Raw genomic sequence first — 22,486 nt, 5'->3', positions numbered from 1 at the left:
ACACTTGTGTCGTTCTGTTGATTTCTACCATTTTTCGCTTCCTTTCCTCTGCTTCGACCTCAAAGATCAGACCTCCTAACTTACGAAAGTCAGAATTATTGATTACGTATCGAATAATGGGAAATTGGCATGGATTTCGGTGAAAACACAAGTCACCATCCACATTCGTTAGAAAACCAAAATAATGAGGGTATCTCTCAAATTATGTGATCGACATGTCTACCTAGCGACTCAAATGAGTTCAACTTGTCGAATACAAGGGCCTGGAAGGCTCGTGGCTGCTCAAACTCGTGTTTATTAACAGAACGACACAAGTGTCGTTTAACAACACTTGTGTCGTTCTGTTGATTTCTACCATTTTTCGCTTCCTTTCTTCCGCGTCGACCTCAAAGATCGGACCTCCTAACTTAAAAATCAGAAATTTTTATTTCGTATCGGATAATGGGGAATTGGCATGGATTTCGGTGAAATCACAAGTCACCATCCACATTCGTTAGAAAATCAAAGTAATGAGGGTATCTCTCAAATTATGTGATCGACATGTCTACCTAGCGACTCAAATGAGTTCAACTTGTCGAATACAAGGGCCTGGAATGCTCATGGCTGCTCAAACTCGTGTTTATTAACAGAACGACACAAGTGTCGTTTAACAACACTTGTGTCGTTCTGTTGATTTCTACCATTTTTCGCTTCCTTTCCTCCGCGTCGACCTCAAAGATCGGACCTCCTAACTTAAAAAGTCAGAATTATTGATTACGTATCGGATAATGGGGAATTGGCATGGATTTCGGTAAAATCACAAGTCACCATCCACATTCGTTAGAAAACCAAAGTAATGAGGGTATCTCTCAAATTATGTGATCGACATGTCTACCTAGTGACTCAAACGAGTTCAACTTGTCGAATACAAGGGCCTGGAAGGCTCGTGGCTGCTCAAACTCGTGTTTATTGACAGAACGACACAAGTGTCGTTTAACAACACTTGTGTCGTTCTGTTGATTTCTCCCATTTTTTGCTTCATTTCCTACGCGTCAACCTCAAAGATTGGACATCCTAACTTAAGAAAGCCAGAATTATTGATTACGTGACGGATAACGGGAGAATTGGTATGGATTTCAATGAAATCACAAGTCACCATCCACATTCGTTAGAAAATCAAAGTTATGAAGGTATCTCCCAAATTATGTGAGCGACATGTCCATCTCGGGACTCAAATGAATTCAACTTCTCGAATATAGGGGGCCCGAAAACCTCGTGGCTGTTCAAACTCGTGTTTATTGACAGAACGACACAAGTGTCGTTTAACAACACTTGTAAACGACACTTGTGTCGTTCTGTTGATTTCTCCCATTTTTTGCTTCATTTCCTACGCGTCAACCTCAAAGATTGGACATCCTAACTTAAGAAAGCCAGAATTATTGATTACGTGACGGATAACGGGAGAATTGGTATGGATTTCAATGAAATCACAAGTCACCATCCACATTCGTTAGAAAATCAAAGTTATGAAGGTATCTCCCAAATTATGTGAGCGACATGTCCATCTCGGGACTCAAATGAATTCAACTTCTCGAATATAGGGGGCCCGAAAACCTCGTGGCTGTTCAAACTCGTGTTTATTGACAGAACGACACAAGTGTCGTTTAACAACACTTGTAAACGACACTTGTGTCGTTCTGTTGATTTCTCCCATTTTTTGCTTCATTTCCTACGCGTCAACCTCAAAGATTGGACATCCTAACTTAAGAAAGCCAGAATTATTGATTACGTGACGGATAACGGGAGAATTGGTATGGATTTCAATGAAATCACAAGTCACCATCCACATTCGTTAGAAAATCAAAGTTATGAAGGTATCTCCCAAATTATGTGAGCGACATGTCCATCTCGGGACTCAAATGAATTCAACTTCTCGAATATAGGGGGCCCGAAAACCTCGTGGCTGTTCAAACTCGTGTTTATTGACAGAACGACACAAGTGTCGTTTAACAACACTTGTAAACGACACTTGTGTCGTTCTGTTGATTTCTCCCATTTTTTGCTTCATTTCCTACGCGTCAACCTCAAAGATTGGACATCCTAACTTAAGAAAGCCAGAATTATTGATTACGTGACGGATAACGGGAGAATTGGTATGGATTTCAATGAAATCACAAGTCACCATCCACATTCGTTAGAAAATCAAAGTTATGAAGGTATCTCCCAAATTATGTGAGCGACATGTCCATCTCGGGACTCAAATGAATTCAACTTCTCGAATATAGGGGGCCCGAAAACCTCGTGGCTGTTCAAACTCGTGTTTATTGACAGAACGACACAAGTGTCGTTTAACAACACTTGTAAACGACACTTGTGTCGTTCTGTTGATTTCTACCATTTTTCGCTTCCTTTCCTCCGCGTCGACCTCAAAGATCGGACCTTCTATTGAAAAATATTTATTTTATGCTTATATTGAAAAAATAAAAATCTGAATTTTTTTTTGAAATTCGGTTTGGTAAGTGAATATACGGTGTTCTGCACTCTCGGTATTTGTAAGTGCAAAAATCGTTATATAAAAATACACTGCAAATACGGTAGGCAACATATACGGTAAGTTGCAAATACCATAGGCAACATTTATGGTAAGGTGAAAATATGGTAAGTTGTTTGCAAATACGGTAAGCTGTAAATACGGTAGGCAGCGTATACGGTAATGTAAAAATACGGTAAAAATATAATAAATACAAAATTCGTGCAGCGCACGTGATAGCGACTAGTTTAAACATAACGACAGTTATACCGTTTTAATGTTTTATCTCAATCCAGTAACGGCACAAGAGTCGTTTTATAAGCGGTAACGACACTTGTACCGTTCTTATGAACATGTTTTTGTCTTTATAACGCTACTTGTGTCGTTCTCCCTATCTTGAGTTATATGAACATTATCGTCGCTTGTGTCATACTTGTTATTAAGTTTGTCACTATAACGGCAGTTGTGTCGTTCTCTATATCTTTTCAAGATCAGTAACGACATAAGTGTCGTTCTCAATGACCTTTTCATCCTCTAAACAACACTTGTGCCATTCTCTTAGAACTTTTCATCTTAGTAACGACACAAGTATCGTTCTCAATGACCTTTCATCCTCAAGCACTTGATCTCTAAATTATGCAAGAAAACTAGATCATGTGACATAGAATATGGAGTATTGAACTAAGTTAACCCATTTGCTTGTAACGACATTTGTTCCACCCTCATAGATACTTATATAAGTCCAACAACAACACTTGTATTGTTTTAATGAAAGTTTATAATTTATGCAATGTCACTTGTGCCGTTCTCATATACACTTATAAGTCCAGAAATGACACTTATGTCTTTTTTTGAGACATAACACAATAAAGATACACGTCAATATTTAACAAAAGACAAACATATCCTACAGAAAAAATTCATCCCCTGGAATAAAGTCATCTTATTGATCTGCGCATTTTCAAATGTAATCTACAACTTTTTTACATTCTTCAAAATATCAAAATTCTCAAACTCGAGTGAAAAATATATATACCTTGAAACAAAATAATTTTGAGGGGTACTGTAAAACGCTAATCCTAAGCTCTAGTTACACTAGAATCATACCCCCCACCACTATAATTAACATTATTTCAACCACTACCACTGTACTAATATGTGCTTTCCCCACTCCGAGTATAAGAGTTATCACTTCTAAAATCACGACCACCAAAATGCCCACACCACGTCTACTTTTACCTCTATATGGAGCTCGACTTGTAAACCAAATCAGCCAATGGGTACCTCTTGATTGGCTTATCAAATCAGCTGGTGGCTTTGTTGATACGTGAGCAATGTAGGGAATATCAAGGCCATGACCTGCCATATCTGTCACAACCAAAATTAGTGTGTTTCCACTTTTAAACGATTTCAATGCTAGTTCTCTTTCTTGGAACAACAGGTAAATCAAAGTCAAATCAAGTAATAATCAATGTAGGCGTAATGATACAACGTTTACGCAACTAAAGAATAAAATGATTCAATAAAGTCAAGGGGAAACACAACCTTTTAAATTGCAAACTTATATACATTATTTAGTAGGTGAAGTTCCAATCTACAAATAAGGGTACTGTGGTAAAAATAGGCAAAATATAATATGAAAAAATTCTGAAATCAACAAGTGTAAAGTTTAATAATAGAACTCACATAAAATAGGAATTACAGTAAAACATAATATAAAGATTTTCCTAAAAATGCCGAATTAAATTATTCTTAATGCAACTCTCTAAGTTTCAAGGCATATCAAAGAACAAGCACATTTACATATCACAATTTCGATTTATAGCAATGCCAGTAAATGAATTTTTTTTTAACCCATCATCTTCAAAACCCCAAATGTATCAAAAATCCATTCACATTAAAAAAACTCAGCTAAAACTAAACTAAATATACAAATAAATCACGAAATCATAAAAAAAATGCAATTTTTACAAATTTTTATTAAAAAAATATAGTAATGGAAACAAAAAATCCCATTTTAAAAAAACAAAAAAAAAAAAAAATCGTAGAAAAAATTACCTTTTTTGTTGTCTTAACTTGTACCAAAGAGAGAGTAAAGTAATGTGAAATAAACTAGAGTCAAAGAAAAGTTTTTTGTAATATTGAAATATAGTGAAAATTAAGGTGAAGAAGATGGGTTTGGAATTCAAGTTTGGGGAATAGGGTTTCACAGGAAAAGGGAAGAAGAAAGAAGAAGATGAAATGAAAGAAGTTGGGTGAATAAGTTGATATAAATTGAAGGACAATTTTGTCATTTTATCAATTAAAACATTTTAAATGTTTTTATTCCATTTTAATGATGGTCAAAGGCTATTTGTCCAAAATCATTGTCCAAGTGGGTCATCTGGCCAAATTCCCCAATTTTTTATTGTCGTGGCAAATCTTCAATTTATCCGATTTTTTCTTGAGTAGTGACCCTCTCTACGCAATCATTTCCCTTGGTCGACTTAGCCCTCTGGTACGCCTTAGTATTCCTTACGACCTAAGTTTGGAAGACACATACTCCCTAGTCCGTCGTGAAGTAAAGAAGCAAGTTAGTATAAGGATTGAGGTTCACTCCGAGGCGTCCGCAAGGCCTAGCATCCACTGCCACATGGTTAATGTTAGGTGGAGATCACATGTTTATCCGGAGTGGTTCAAACTTAAGCAAGCTCAAACGAAGAAAAAGAAATCTGCTCAGGTTGCCACGTATACATCTCAAGTATCCCCTCATGGAAGACAATCTAACAAAGATTGCAATGGTAGAGATAGTAGAGGGTCTCTACTCTGTGAAAGAGATCCATTTTGTAATCAGAATTTGGCAAAGGTGTTTCCAAATAATAGGTCATTCTATATATCACTATCCAAATTGGGCATGTGTAATGTCTATACACCAACTTGAGAAGGAAAGTTACAATAAGATATCCGTTCCTGTCCCATTGATCGCTCTATTTATGTTTATATTTCTTTTATTTATTTATTTATATATCCTTAATCAGTGAATATAATTACTTTTTCACTAATTTGTTAAAAACAATTTATATTCTCTTTAAAAATGATGATAAATCTATCATTTTTGTTTGATAAAAATTTAAATTTGAAATTAATTTTAAACGTGACAAGGACTATATTTCCCGTACCTGCCCCATAACCTCTTCGAGAAAATAACCCTCGCCCCGTACCCATCCCATTTATCCAGTTAGGAAGGTAATCTCCTCCCCATTTGGGGCGGGGCCCTTGGATATCGGGTTAAATGGGGTTTTTTGCTATCCCTAATTCTAGTTTAGATAGGAATTAATGTAGTAATAGAACAATATTATCTTTTTCCTTTTATGGATAGGATTGCAATAGTACATATAAGGTTGATAATATGAATAAAACTAGTTAAGTCTACATTTCACCTATGTAAACATGGAGGTTTTAATCATGCATCTACAAAGAAAGAGACAATAAGCAAAATTGTTTTCTAAACCCAGAAAGAAAAATGGCAATTGGAGAAGATAAATCAGTACCACCAACTCTTCATCTAAAAAAAATGGTGGAACGGAGAGATGGGGTAGGTTTGTAGGTGTCGAAAATTCCATCTGGTGGCACTACATCATATTTTCTTTAAACCTGCCTATCAGTTTAAGAAATTTTCTTATAAACCATGCATGTGATTTAGGAAAACATCGAATAATAGAGGCCAAAATTAAAAAATAAAATAATGCAAGACACGGTGAAATATTAATTTAAGACATCACAAAGTTGATGCAACAACATTATTCACCAAGAAACAACCATCACAATGACAACCATACAGAAGCGATGCTTTAGGAAGAGATAACCAGGAAAGAAGCCTCAATAAACTGAAAACAATGAAATTATTGGCAAAGCCATGACCAGCACATTTCAATATTGGCTCATAACACCTTTTTCCATGAACAATTCATGCGATAGCCTAAAACTAAATGGACTAAAGCTTAATAGAGATAGTTAAGCTCGGTTTTTTCCACAAATTACATTCAGATCAGGCATGTTTGACCAAGCTGCCTAAAAATCTAATCTTGTTTCTTTGCATTCGGTTCATCTAATCTATAGTACTGATTGCACATGCATGGAAAGAGAAAACGTGAGATAACAAATCTGACTGTGTGTCCCTCAAAACACGGTTAAGAAATTTCACCCACTGAATATTATTAAATTCCACACTATGTTAATAATTAGATGAGAAAATAAAAAGAAATGAAGAACATCGGCCAGATAATATGTACCAACACTGTTGATCCACTGAGGGATGTTGCGGGATTCTAATTCACAAAGAGAAACAACCTACGGTTATAATATAAAGCTTTTTAATATCCTCGGTTCATTTCTTGAGTTCGAGGATGGTAAGACACATAATATCACGAAATATGACAGGATAGGTGTACACCACAGTGCAACCTAATTTACAGACTGGTGTATACCCTTTTGGACATCATCTGTTCTTTGATCGACTGTATTACCTCAATGCACAACCTAATTAACAGATAACGACTGCCATTATTCAGCACCTGTATCTTCAACAGATTTCTTATACTCTGGCTTGAGCTCATACGTTCCTTGGTTGGTTCCTCTTTTATTGTATACACAGAGCTCATTCAGTATCTCCTTCAAAAATTGCTGCAATAGAAGATGCATAAATATTAGGTCTATAAGGTAGATCAGGCATGTTTGACCAAGCTGCCTAAAAATCTAATCTTGTTTCTTTGCATTCGGTTCATCTAATCCATAGTACTGATTGCACATGCATGGAAAGAGAAAACGTGAGATAACAAATCTGACTGTGTGTCCTCAAAACACGGTTAAGAAATTTCACCCACTGAATATTATTAAATTCCACACTATGTTAATAATTAGATGAGAAAATAAAAAGAAATGAAGAACATCGGCCAGATAATATGTACCAACACTGTTGATCCAATCAGGGATGTTGCGGGATTCTAATTCACAAAGAGAAACAACCTACGGTTATAATATAAAGCTTTTTAATATCCTCGGTTCATTTCTTGAGTTCGAGGATGGTAAGACACATAATATCACGAAATATGACAGGATAGGTGTACACCACAGTGCAACCTAATTTACAGACTGGTGTATACCCTTTTGGACATCATCTGTTCTTTGATCGACTGTATTACCTCAATGCACAACCTAATTAACAGATAACGACTGCCATTATTCAGCACCTGTATCTTCAACAGATTTCTTATACTCTGGCTTGAGCTCATACGTTCCTTGGTTGGTTCCTCTTTTATTGTATACACAGAGCTCATTCAGTATCTCCTTCAAAAATTGCTGCAATAGAAGATGCATAAATATTAGGTCTATAAGGTTCAGAAATTGAAAAACCCAAGTTAAATTCTTAAGACACGGTTACTTAATGCTATGTGAGCTTGAATCAGGAAAAAAAAACATTGCAGAATCACGGTTTAAAATATCATTTTCATAACGAGCCGTGCTAGAATGGAAAAGAGTAAAATTCTAGGTAGGTATTTGAGAAGGCTTTGGAACACAGTAAGAAACTCAAAAATGTTTATCATTAATCAATTATTCACTTTTAAGACAATAACTCAATTTTTACATATAAAATGAAAACATGTTTATTGACATAATTTTCTATAATAACAAACTAAGCCTTATTCACAAAAAACATGGGATCAGGCGCATGAATACATATTTTTGCCACTTAGTTGGAGCATTGAACAGATCAAAGAAATCAAACGTTTTAACCACAACGGGCCATAACCTTTAGGTCTAACTCTTTCTTCTCAAATCGCATGAAAGGAAACTTTTCTCAAGTCTACGTAAGGCATGCCTCGACCTCTTAAACTACTCATCTCTTAATTTATCATCAATCAATACTATGTCCATCTTTTAGCATACATTGTCATTTCTTATTTTATTCATTATAGCATGATCATATGAATCATCTTTAAAATCCTCATTCCTGCAACATTCATTTATGGACATATTGTTCTTTAATGGTACACACAAAATCATAAGCATAGTTGGTCTAATAACTGTTCAGTAAACATTGGCTTTTAACTTGATAAGCATATTCTGATTCCATAGAATCTCAGTGTTACTTCACCATTTTATCCAACTCACTCTGATATTATGATTTACATCTTCTTCAAGTTTCCTTAATAGTCTCCATAAGCATAGCTGGTTAATAATATCTATTCAATAAAGCTTTCATTTTAACTTGACAAGCATCTTCAGATTACATAGAATCTCAATAGCACTGCCCTGTTTCATCAGACACTCTAATCTTATGATTTACATCTTCAAGTCCTCCCTCATTATTAGTCCACTTCCCTCATTAACAATCGATCCTAAATACTCAAAGCAATCATTGTGTGGGATTGATCCTCCCAATGACTACACTATCATGTTCCTTCCAATTATAATCACACAGTATATATTTTCTGTTTAATCCTCCTTATATAAACTATTAGATTCTGAAGTGATTTTACAAAGTTATAACATATACTACTCATTCTCATCAACCAAAAGTATGTCAACATCCACCAATTGACACTCATGGGTCATAAAATGATATTATGGGGGAGGGTATAATTTAAAACTTTCAGAAATCAGTTTGATTTTATGCCGTGGCGGTTTAGAGCCTGTTTGGGGGTAATTTTTTCCCCCAAAAAAATTGATTTTTTGACCGTTATTTCACTATTCCAGCCGTCATATTTGACTTCTTATCTCACAAGTGGACCTCACTTTTTTTTTAGCGGTCAAAAAATCAATTCTCAAAATCACTCTCAAACAGGCTCTCATTATGGAAGCCATTTATTTGGAAGATTGACAGAGAATCACAGAAAGAAAAAAATTTACATCTGGTTTTCGTTTATCCACAACAAGTCGATGACAAAGGAATTTCTACTAGATACGTCAATATGAATTATATGATTAAGGTCTTGTATGATAAAGCACGCACGAGGATGGAATGGGGTGGTCGTAGTAGTAGATATTTTAGAGTCTAGCACCAAGGTGCTGCATTAAGCCCTTATCTTTTTTAATAATTCATGGATAATTTTACCAGACATTTTCAAGATGAGGTCCTTTGATGTATGTTATTCACTAATGTATAGTTTTAGTTGGTAAGACAAAAAAGCGTGTAAGTTAGAAATTTATAGATTTTGGAATCTAAAGGCCTTAATTTGAGTGGAAACAAAAATGTGAAACACTTTAATAATAGTAGAATATGGGTAATAATGAAGTTACTATAGAGGACCATGTTGTCCCCACGAGTGGTTTTAGGTATGGAAGGTCCATTATGAACAAGGGAGGAATGAAGAGGGTGTATTGAATTTGATTAGAACGAGTGGAAAGAAAAGGAAAAATGCTAGAAGAATTTTTGTGATAGGAAGTTCCTATTAGGGTTAAAGGTCAATTCTACACAACCATTGTACCTGTTACCCTCCATGGTTAAGAGCTATGATACACAGACATGGATACATGTGTCCGATACGCTGACACGTGGTTTTTCAAAGGGTGCCGACAAGACGCATTATCGACATGTTTATTAAAATATTTAAAATTCTCTATTTATACAATATAAATTTAGTTTTATACTCATTATTAATTTTTCTTGAAATATTTTAAATATTGATACCTATTTGTTATTTAATAATAACTTTAGGTTAAAAATATATAATATTTCTAATTAAAAAAAGGAAAAATGATCATGGAAGAATATCATTATCCAACACATGTCAGACACGGACATAAACATGCCACTCTAGTTGAAGTGTCCGTGTAACACAAGTTAAGAGTGTTAGGCTCTTAGGGACAAAATAGCCATAAGATAAATGTTAAAGAAATGAGGGACTAGGATGGTCATACTAAAATGGATAAGAAAATATTAAGAATATCCAACAAGTAGAGGAGGTGCCGATTTAGGATATTTTTAAAGTAGGACAACTTGGTTGGGACATGATCTAAAGAGACTCTCATTTATAATATTGACGTGATCCTTAAATGTGTTAAAAGAGAGAAGGATAAACCAAACTAATAAGGTTTATTGCAATTTCTATGGACTCTGTTGCTTTCGATCTTCAATAAACATAGCAAATGGACTAAAAGCATGTTTACGAAGTGTTCGTAAATGATTTAAATTATAAAAAGATAGAAATGAGTAGTGAATAAATGGATAGTACTTGTGGATCTCGAAATGTGTGGATAAAAATAGCTAGAGTCCATAAATAGCTTACAAAGATGAGCCAAACATAGGCTAAATATATTAGTGCAAAGGAACTCATGTAACTAACTCCAAATTTGTTGAAACAAATGTTATATTGTTGTTGTACTTTATAAATAGGGACAATCGAAATCTTCCTCTACTCATTTTCTCTCTTTAAGATCTCATTAAATTTTTTTATACTACAAAATTTGATAATCATCTAAGCACTTCCATACTTGACATATATTCCACCCCAACCAATTGTTTTGCTTTATCCTCTCATCGCCTCCCTTACTTTCGAGACTTGGATTCGTCTAGGATAGTTAACATTTATATCTTTATCACCTCGATGAATTCTTAACATCCTAGCTATGGCTTTTAGTAAATAATTTACTAAGAGAATTCCTTAGCTTTAAATGATATCATCGGCATGAATAAAATTCTCTACCTTCCATAACTTAGCCCTTGTTTGAGTCTCATTTTTAGAAAAAAAAAAAAAAAAATACATTCTTCAGTAGTGTTTTGACATCATTTCAATCACATATTCTTCAATAAAATAATATTACACGCAAATCCAAAATTTTTCCTTATTTTTTCACCACACATTTCACATCAATATACTATTCAAAAAGACATTTTTCTACCAAAATGGGGCTCAAACAAGGGCTTAGTTTAGATGTAAACTTCCAGTCTACCTTTATCAAAACAATTTGTAAATAGCTTTCTTTCATCCTTGGCTCCAACTTAACTATACTACTAATATGCCTCCGCCAAGAACTCACAAATTACCATCTTTTCTTCTATGCTCTTGCTTATTCTTTTATTGTTATTTTTATTTTTATTTTTATTTTTTTTGGGTGGGGGTGGGGGGAATACACGCATATATTTGGAAATAACAATACTTCTATTGAAAATCTAATATTTTTTATTTGTTTTTCCATTTTGTTTCAATATCCCTTAAAAGGTAAATGAGTGGGACGGCATGGTGAGAAGCATTAAGACTTCAAACCAAACAGCAAAGTAATAAAGCAACGTAGAGGCTAAAAGACATGAAGAGCTATGCCGCATCTTTTTAAAAGTAAAATAATGGTATAATAATATATAGCAACAGAATATTTAGAAGTAAAAACTGCCGATCAACAGATTCACCACACATATATTGCTTTTGCATTTCTACAAAGAGAACAATTTTCAACTCATAGAAGCCAAAATTTTAGAGGCAGAGAGATTGTAACTTGCCACTAGTGGAACAATGATAATCAAAGACATACCGCAGGTTGGTCAGTTTGTTGGACCAGCTGCTTCAACGTCCAGTTAGGCTGCGTTTCAAAAAGCTTAAACATGATGTCTTCCAGCTCCCCACGGTCCCTTCTAGTTCTTTTCACATCTGATCCCTTAATTGGAGCTGCTTTCCTCTTATCCTACACAAAGACAATAAATTTTAAGTATGCAGTTCATGTAAGTTTTTACAATACAACCTTGAATAACTTAGTATAAATTTCATAGTGATAGACACTTCAAGGGGAACTTAAGCAACAATAAATAAATTATCCATCACAAAAGAGAAAAAGCCCATTTAAAACATTAATTGCATCCTGACCAAAGTCCTTAAATACCCCAATGGGTGATATACCCACACAAGCATCTCGGATTTGTAGATTTCTCTTAAACTCACATGCTACTTGACAAGTACATGTGGAATTATTGGATTTTAAATTTAGCAAACAGCAACACACTATGTGTGGCCCCCCCATTTTTTCAAAAACTCAATTTTTTCAAAATTTATTTTCAACTACACATTCTCTCATGAAATAATGTTACACGCAAATCGAAAACTTTTTCTTCTTTTTTAACCACACATTCTTCAAAAAATCACTATTCCAGAAAATACTTTCTTACCAAAATGGGGCTCCAACAGGAGTTAAATATCTATAGCTGTCTGGAATAGGAAACCCTCAAACCTGTAAACTGAACACAAATCAACAATCCGACAATCTTTTATGCTTTTTTTGCAAGCGTCAGTTTCACTGTAAGGTAATTCTTGGTTCTCTTAGCCAAAATTTTCTAGCAACCTAACAGTCTAAATTATGGATTCAATTTTTTGTTATATTTATATGCACCTATAATTTATATTTCTAAGTATTCATTCAAATATCTAGAGTCTGTCAAACCCCAATACTTTAAAAGGTCACCACACCACCAGCTCTCATGATTAAACGTGGTAAGAAAATTTAAGAGTTGAACCAATTGTACATTCATGATACACAATTCAAGTGAAATTTTGAATAGTCTAGAGTAGACTGCAATATTACCAGAGACACAGCGTGTTCCCCTGTGTAGAATGAAATCCACAGAACATGGTACAATAGGTAATACTCATTTGTCTCACTTTTAAGCATGACAATTCATTCATCGAGAATGGCTTTTACATTCACCTGTGGCTTCCTTTGAATATATTTAGACTGTATCCAAGTCTAACCCAGCCTTAATTGATATGAGTTGATGAGATAGAATTAAACCCAACTTTTTTGGTACCTTAATGAAAAAAAGAAATTACCCAACCTTTTGGTGTACCGACAATGGACTTATTTTATATTTTGTTTTGTTTTAGTTAAATTGATAGGCTCTGAATGCTTCTTTATAATTGAGACATGGATGAAGAAAAAGGAGACAATAATGTTTACCCTCAATTCCCATTAACCACATAAATCCAAAAAATTGTCAACATAAATCCCTATTTGATTATGAGTAATTCCTCCTCCTCCCCATCCTTACCCCTAAACTTCAAAAACCCTAATTTATAGAAAAGCTAATTCTTCCTCAGTCATAGAAACAGAGCGGTGGTAGCACCTACCTCCGATGTCCCCATTTCAGTAATTAAAGCATCGCATGAGCAGAATGTTCTACCACTTCTCATTTCATGCAACGGTGAAAACACATGAACATCGAGAGATGGAGGTAGCATGGTTTTCAAGTACAACCCTTCATCAGACTTCTCCATGGCGTGTTAACATCAGAATGCCAAAATTCACATTTTAGATGGCAAAAAGCCCATGATATGGGTGGGACAAGCAAACTGGTTAAGATTTCGGAGATCACTAAATTAAAACCCTCTTTTTAGAGTCTCCTTATTGGAATCCCACCACGTAAAAACTACAACACATTAATTTTGAGATTCTATGATGATCAGATCCTATCTTGATTCTTGTGGTATATTTTTCCTCTTATTCAAGCAGAACACAAATATCTATGTCATTTACCAAATGTAAAGATATATAATGCACACTTTTGCATTTATTCTCCATTATTTAAGATCTCCTAATATTTAACAAAATCCTCAAGAACTAACTACCGTCCACGCTTTACAAATAAAATTTCAATTGACTAATAACCAATATATTCTTGAGAAAATTTTATCATGGTATTAAACTTTAAAGAGAGTTTCAACTTTTAAAAGAATTTAATAGTTTCATTAATTTTTTCTATAATAATTGAGTATGGATAGAAATGGGAATAGAATCATAATGTAGAGGGTAGAGTCAGCAACTAGACACCTTCTTCTGCAGTAACAGTTGCTCATTACTTATTATGACACAAAAAATATTTTAAATTTTTAAGCTAATATTATCATAAAAGATAGTTAAAAATGACCATTTATGAACTAAATGACGAAAAGTCATAACACAAAAACATTCCACATTTCTTTTTACTTTTTCTTTCTCTTTTACTTTATTTTATTTTATTTTTTTGGTGGTTTACAAGGATTAAAATAAAGGTTCAATAATTGGTAAGGTGTTTTATGAATCTTGGAGAATCAAGAGGGGTAGACCAGCAAGGCAGGTGTTAAGTATTCCTGCATAAGTTTTATCTTTCCCTTAAAAATAGAGTGAATAAAAACATGCAACTTAATATAATAAAACTTCTTAGAGCGCCTTCTCACTTCTCACTTCTGAGATCCAAGTTCAAATCCACTCCCATTTATCTGTTTATTTGGGGGGTTGCGGGGCTGATGAAGCTGGACGCACCAGCGATTTTAAGTTTATACAGTATCAATTAGAACACAAAAGGAGTGACATGTGAAAATGTACAAAAAAAAGTAACAAAATGCTGAAACGAATAGATGAAAAAATATGTATATAAATACCTTCAAAGTGGACGAAATCATGCCCAACATTCCAGGCATGGGCCTCATGAGCACTCCACGATCATTATCGATCACCTATTAATCAGTAAACCATGGCAAAAGGGAGTATTTCATGCAAACGCGTCAAAGAAAAATACCAAGCATAAACAGTAAAGAAACTAAGAGAGAAGTGTCTGACTTGTATTTGCCTGTTCTTGATCATGGATTTATTTGTCCTTTCACGGCATATTTTTCGATATTCTTCAATGTTCTGATGATGGGGCTTCATGTCAAATTTATGTTCCACTCTGCCTTCAATGGAAACTCTTCCTATGAGAAAGAAAATGTTGTAATAGAAGCACACAAACAAACAAGAGACGTGTTTCCTCCCAAGTCGATTCGACTAAGGATAATTAGACTCCGCAAGACGTTGAAAAAATGAAAAGAAAAAAGCACCAAATCGACCTATTTCTCAGTGTATCCAATACAATACAACCTTGAATAACTTAGTATAAATTTCATAGTGATAGACACTTCAAGGGGAACTTAAGCAACAATAAATAAATTATCCATCACAAAAGAGAAAAAGCCCATTTAAAACATTAATTGCATCCTGACCAAAGTCCTTAAATACCCCAATGGGTGATATACCCACACAAGCATCTCGGATTTGTAGATTTCTCTTAAACTCACATGCTACTTGACAAGTACATGTGGAATTATTGGATTTTAAATTTAGCAAACAGCAACACACTATGTTTGGCCCCCCCATTTTTTCAAAAACTCAATTTTTTCAAAATTTATTTTCAACCACGCATTCTCTCATTAAATAATGTTACACGCAAATCGAAAACTTTTTCTTCTTTTTTAACCACACATTCTTCAAAAAATCACTATTCCAGAAAATACTTTCTTACCAAAATGGGGCTCCAACAGGAGTTAAATATCTATAGCTGTCTGGAATAGGAAACCCTCAAACCTGTAAACTGAACACAAATCAACAATCCGACAATCTTTTATGCTTTTTTTGCAAGCGTCAGTTTCACTGTAAGGTAATTCTTGGTTCTCTTAGCCAAAATTTTCTAGCAACCTAACAGTCTAAATTATGGATTCAATTTTTTGTTATATTTATATGCACCTATAATTTATATTTCTAAGTATTCATTCAAATATCTAGAGTCTGTCAAACCCCAATACTTTAAAAGGTCACCACACCACCAGCTCTCATGATTAAACGTGGTAAGAAAATTTAAGAGTTGAACCAATTGTACATTCATGATACACAATTCAAGTGAAATTTTGAATAGTCTAGAGTAGACTGCAATATTACCAGAGACACAGCGTGTTCCCCTGTGTAGAATGAAATCCACAGAACATGGTACAATAGGTAATACTCATTTGTCTCACTTTTAAGCATGACAATTCATTCATCGAGAATGGCTTTTACATTCACCTGTGGCTTCCTTTGAATATATTTAGACTGTATCCAAGTCTAACCCAGCCTTAATTGATATGAGTTGATGAGATAGAATTAAACCCAACTTTTTTGGTACCTTAATGAAAAAAAGAAATTACCCAACCTTTTGGTGTACCGACAATGGACTTATTTTATATTTTGTTTTGTTTTAGTTAAATTGATAGGCTCTGAATGCTTCTTTATAATTGAGACATGGATGAAGAAAAAGGAGACAATAATGTTTACCCTCAATTCCCATTAACCACATAAATCCAAAAAATTGTCAACATAAATCCCTATTTGATTATGAGTAATTCCTCCTCCTCCCCATCCTTACCCCTAAACTTCAAAAACCCTAATTTATAGAAAAGCTAATTCTTCCTCAGTCATAGAAACAGAGCGGTGGTAGCACCTACCTCCGATGTCCCCATTTCAGTAATTAAAGCATCGCATGAGCAGAATGTTCTACCACTTCTCATTTCATGCAACGGTGAAAACACATGAACATCGAGAGATGGAGGTAGCATGGTTTTCAAGTACAACCCTTCATCAGACTTCTCCATGGCGTGTTAACATCAGAATGCCAAAATTCACATTTTAGATGGCAAAAAGCCCATGATATGGGTGGGACAAGCAAACTGGTTAAGATTTCGGAGATCACTAAATTAAAACCCTCTTTTTAGAGTCTCCTTATTGGAATCCCACCACGTAAAAACTACAACACATTAATTTTGAGATTCTATGATGATCAGATCCTATCTTGATTCTTGTGGTATATTTTTCCTCTTATTCAAGCAGAACACAAATATCTATGTCATTTACCAAATGTAAAGATATATAATGCACACTTTTGCATTTATTCTCCATTATTTAAGATCTCCTAATATTTAACAAAATCCTCAAGAACTAACTACCGTCCACGCTTTACAAATAAAATTTCAATTGACTAATAACCAATATATTCTTGAGAAAATTTTATCATGGTATTAAACTTTAAAGAGAGTTTCAACTTTTAAAAGAATTTAATAGTTTCATTAATTTTTTCTATAATAATTGAGTATGGATAGAAATGGGAATAGAATCATAATGTAGAGGGTAGAGTCAGCAACTAGACACCTTCTTCTGCAGTAACAGTTGCTCATTACTTATTATGACACAAAAAATATTTTAAATTTTTAAGCTAATATTATCATAAAAGATAGTTAAAAATGACCATTTATGAACTAAATGACCAAAAGTCATAACACAAAAACATTCCACATTTCTTTTTACTTTTTCTTTCTCTTTTACTTTATTTTATTTTATTTTTTTGGTGGTTTACAAGGATTAAAATAAAGGTTCAATAATTGGTAAGGTGTTTTATGAATCTTGGAGAATCAAGAGGGGTAGACCAGCAAGGCAGGTGTTAAGTATTCCTGCATAAGTTTTATCTTTCCCTTAAAAATAGAGTGAATAAAAACATGCAACTTAATATAATAAAACTTCTTAGAGCGCCTTCTCACTTCTCACTTCTGAGATCCAAGTTCAAATCCACTCCCATTTATCTGTTTATTTGGGGGGTTGCGGGGCTGATGAAGCTGGACGCACCAGCGATTTTAAGTTTATACAGTATCAATTAGAACACAAAAGGAGTGACATGTGAAAATGTACAAAAAAAAGTAACAAAATGCTGAAACGAATAGATGAAAAAATATGTATATAAATACCTTCAAAGTGGACGAAATCATGCCCAACATTCCAGGCATGGGCCTCATGAGCACTCCACGATCATTATCGATCACCTATTAATCAGTAAACCATGGCAAAAGGGAGTATTTCATGCAAACGCGTCAAAGAAAAATACCAAGCATAAACAGTAAAGAAACTAAGAGAGAAGTGTCTGACTTGTATTTGCCTGTTCTTGATCATGGATTTATTTGTCCTTTCACGGCATATTTTTCGATATTCTTCAATGTTCTGATGATGGGGCTTCATGTCAAATTTATGTTCCACTCTGCCTTCAATGGAAACTCTTCCTATGAGAAAGAAAATGTTGTAATAGAAGCACACAAACAAACAAGAGACGTGTTTCCTCCCAAGTCGATTCGACTAAGGATAATTAGACTCCGCAAGACGTTGAAAAAATGAAAAGAAAAAAGCACCAAATCGACCTATTTCTCAGTGTATCCAATAGAATAGAAGCTTCCCAGATAAATAATTAAAGAGCATAAAAAACAGTTAAGCAGTCATAAAGACTAAAGTAGCATGACTGAGTAATTCATTCATGCAACAATGAATTGAACAAGTGACCTTGAAATGCAATGTTGAACCACCTAATCTAAAAAGCATAAGCTCAGAGTATAACATATAAATCATTTAAATTATATTGCCTTCAGCATGCTCTCTTAGCTACCAATGACTAGGATTATAATGCGACAAGACTTGAATCAGACCTTTGAACTACTTAATCTAAAAATTTGAACTATTAGGAGATATCATGTGTATATGTTTAAATATTGTCTTCAACACAGCAAGATGACAGAAGTCGTGTAGAAGTACTGGATCATCAATTTAGGGCAGGGCAGTATGATAAAGAGCATGCATGGACGAATGATTTGGATGAGCTCATTGGAATTCAGCAAGCCATGCCCATCATAGACACTTCATAGAAATTCTAAGCCAACATAGAAAGTTCACCAGCTTGTTAACTTATTCCCCTGGCATCAGGATAGAAGTTCAGAATCCGGTCTTTCCAATCTATCATATTAAGCATTGCATAGACATTTGCTCATAGTACCAATATTAAAAGACATTTGTTTCCACATTAAGGGAGAACGGAGATGAACAAAGATTCTCTCCTTCTGAAAGAGCAATGAAACAGTGAAAAAGAAAGCGATGCTACGGCTCAAATAATGCACTAAGATGGCCGGTAGAGAGAGGATAACTCCCATTATGTCGAACGACCCCACTATATTAGGTGGCGTCTATCATGATATGGTGACTGCCATTTTGGTAACTCGATTGACACTATGCTTGCTTGCCCATAGGGTGAAAACTACTCCCAGCCTGTCAGGTGACTTTCGCCATAATCAGGTACTTATTGCTACGCCAGTCTGACTCCCGCCATGCGCGGACCAACCACCACTATCTAAAACACTCGAACATCAATGGAGCTGGTGAGTAACCGTCAAAATGGTAATCGTTAAACCCGCCATTCAAGTAGTGACCAGAAGATAGCCACTAAACAAGTGGGAGGAAACCGTCTGAGGAGTGGGCATGTCACATGGGGACACGTGAATGACAACTATCCGACAGTTACGCAGTGCCAGACGCCTATAAATACCCTACAGGCCTGCCACGTAAAGGGAGAGACTTTCTTTCAGAAAAATACTCTCCTGTTATTTTTCACTGCTCTTTAATATCCTTTTACTAAAAACAATCACTGATTCTCACGCAGGAGGTAAACAAGGAAGGAAACCCCAGCCTCTTTTTTGCAGGATCAGCTAAGAAGTAAAGACAACTTTTTCCCACCCAAGAAGACAGGGAGATAAACAAAACACTTCTTTCTGCATTCAACCATGATCGAACACTCCGATATCCAACACTTCAAGCATAACGTAAAATTTAGCATCACATATTAAGTAAATCCTCACTTCCAGATTGTAAGAAGACTTATGTTATCTCATTACAGATATTGGGATTTTGCACATCGCTTTTAGAACAACATCGTAAAGCATATGTTATTCTTAATACATCATTGTAATATTACTTGTACACCTAAAAGAACTTTCTTGACATTCAACGTAATCAAAAACGTATGAAGTGCATCTTTGGCATGGCTTAAAAGCCAGAAAAATTCAGGCTCTTTTGGGCCTTCTTCGGCAGCTCCAAGTGTTTTATTGACCAGCTTCTTTTTGGCTTTTAAGCAAAGTCAAAAATACTAAAAACCTATAAAAATCAAACAGGGTAAAAAAACTTGGAGGTACGTGTCTCGGGATGTCAAAATTCCACTACACAGAACAAATGACGAAGGAAAAAGGAATATGCAAGTCAAGTTAGCACCTTGGTTTGTCTCCGAAAAAACGCACATGGGAACGATATCCTTGAACATATTCAGGGAGTAACTCTTTGGCACGTTCGCAACCTCACTTCCAGCCATCTCCATAGAATACTGATACACGTAAAACTAATTAACAAAATCATACAATTTATTCCTACAATACCAGGCACAAAAACCCAAAAATTAAATTTAAAAGAAGACAGCGATAAATTAAGTATACTTCAAGAGAAGAAGAGCCCTCGGGGTTGAGGGGATCGAGAGAGACGACGACTTTGGCCACAGGCGGAGAGTCGGAGGCCGCGGCGGCAGACTCCCATGCCTTGGAAACAGCAGGAGGACACTTCATCAGCCACGCCGATCGCTCGGCTTTTGAAGTATCCACCGTGCTGTAGCTACTGTTATTGTCGGTGTAGTTACCTTGCTCGTTCTCCATGCTGCTCTGTGTGGGTGTCTGTTTTGGGTCCGTTTCTGACAATGGGCGTTTCTGAAGAAGAAAACGAGGAAGACTGAATCAGACCAGGTCATCCGTTATCGGGTCGGACTTTCACAACCCGTCAAATATGGGGGTAATTTTTAGGCTGGAAAATTCTTCCTATTTTTCATAATAACTTCTTTTGTTAAAAATACTATTTTGCCCTTATTAAAGTTATTTGTAAAATGTATCTTATATCTTTAAAAATTTATCAATCATGACCTATATCTATATTTTTCAGTCTTTCGAACACCTTTAAATATTCTTTGTATCTAGATAGTTCTTCAAAGATTAAGGTTGGCCTTTCTTGGTTATATATCCTCGAACTAATCCTTCTGAAATTTTTTCTTGTATATTTCTATGTTTGGTTATGATATCTTCTACCTTTCTTATTTCTCTACTAGTTCCTACAGAGTCAAATCCTATATTATTTCTACAATTATAATCTATATCTCTATATTCTTCAATTTTTTCTTTACCAACAGGAAATATATCATCAGATTTTTCATCTAATTTAAGTAAAAATGATACATTTTTTTCATCTAAAAATAATATGAGATTATTATCATTATTAGTAGTGGAAGTGGATGCATGTGAATTGTTCATCAGAATAATTAAAGCATGAGTATATAAAAGCAAGTAAATAACTTACAGTAATCAAGTAAAAATAAATAGGTTTTTCCTCTAGTATGCTCTTATAAATGCTTTGCATGTGTTTAATAAATCTTCTGACTCAAGTAAAGATTTAAAATGTTTTTGAAATCATTTGGGTCCACAACTGCTTCCGCAGAAGGCTTTTCAATTAAGGTTGCATTTCTCACTCTAGAGAACTAGCCGTGTTTCCACAGACACTATCTCACAGTATCCAAAGTCTCTGTTTTCACCTCTATCCAAACTCTTTTCAGAATGAAATTCTTACTTGGAACAAAATTTTAAAAGATAACTCACACACAAGGTGCTACAATTTTTTGTTAGAAAATTGCCTTTTTCCCCTAAACCATTCATCAAAGACGTGTACTTTAGCATGGCTAACATCCATTCAAAATCAAAGTTTTGAAAAATCTTTTAAAATCTCTATCTGTACTGCCGAGGAATTATGAGAAACTTAACGAAATCCTTTTATGAACGTTTTGTTGAACATAACAAACTTTACTTTGATATTCATAAACTGAAATTGTACATGCTTACAAACTATATTTACATACATTTGGTACTCACCTTATGAAGTTTAGAACTCCATAAGTGATTACCTTATTACACGCTTTTTTATCTTCAAACTATCTAATATTTTTCTGAATGCAAGTGGTGTATACAGTTACAAAAGATCTATCTGGGATGTATTTTTTCTGAGTGTTTTAGAGATAAGCTATTTCGAGATTTCTTCCTTCCTCATCCTTTTATAGAAGCCTCTGAGAACCTTATCTTGACAGGTGTTTTCCACATTTTTTTGTTGGGTAGCTAGGCCATCTTATCTCCACCGAATTTTTCCATTATCTTCTTGCTAGTGGATCTCTCCTTTTGAAATTAGATACCTTATCTTTTGAGTTTGTCTGCCACTTGTAACAATTGGTGGGGGTAGTCACAATTATGGAGACTTTTCTTGCATTATCTTCTGTCTTTTAGTAGCCATAGTTTTTCTTTAATAAATTTC

At 34.6% G+C, this 22,486-nt stretch overlaps 1 protein-coding gene across 2 annotated transcripts; it reads right to left on the bottom strand.

Moving 5' to 3' along the window:
- Positions 1-7,353: 7,353 nt before the first annotated feature.
- On the bottom strand, positions 7,354-20,921 carry LOC111408915 (transcription initiation factor IIF subunit beta-like). Of its 2 annotated transcripts, none has more exons than XM_023038762.1 (6): positions 20,781-20,921; positions 20,366-20,474; positions 18,209-18,339; positions 18,031-18,105; positions 12,017-12,166; positions 7,354-7,846 (listed from the first exon to the last, which is right to left on the bottom strand). In XM_023038762.1, the coding sequence occupies exons 1-6, from the start codon at positions 20,886-20,888 to the stop codon at positions 7,727-7,729; spliced, it is 693 nt and encodes a 230-aa protein (XP_022894530.1). In that variant the 5' UTR covers positions 20,889-20,921; the 3' UTR covers positions 7,354-7,726. The 2 variants fall into 2 exon arrangements, with proteins under 2 accessions (XP_022894530.1, XP_022894529.1); XM_023038761.1 differs by having other exon boundaries at positions 20,584-20,879.
- Positions 20,922-22,486: the final 1,565 nt, after the last annotated feature.

The sequence above is a fragment of the Olea europaea genome, chromosome 14 (assembly GCF_002742605.1).
Source record: "Olea europaea var. sylvestris chromosome 14, O_europaea_v1, whole genome shotgun sequence".
NCBI classification, from domain to species: domain Eukaryota; kingdom Viridiplantae; phylum Streptophyta; class Magnoliopsida; order Lamiales; family Oleaceae; genus Olea; species Olea europaea.
This window is presented reverse-complemented; position numbering and strand designations above follow the sequence as displayed.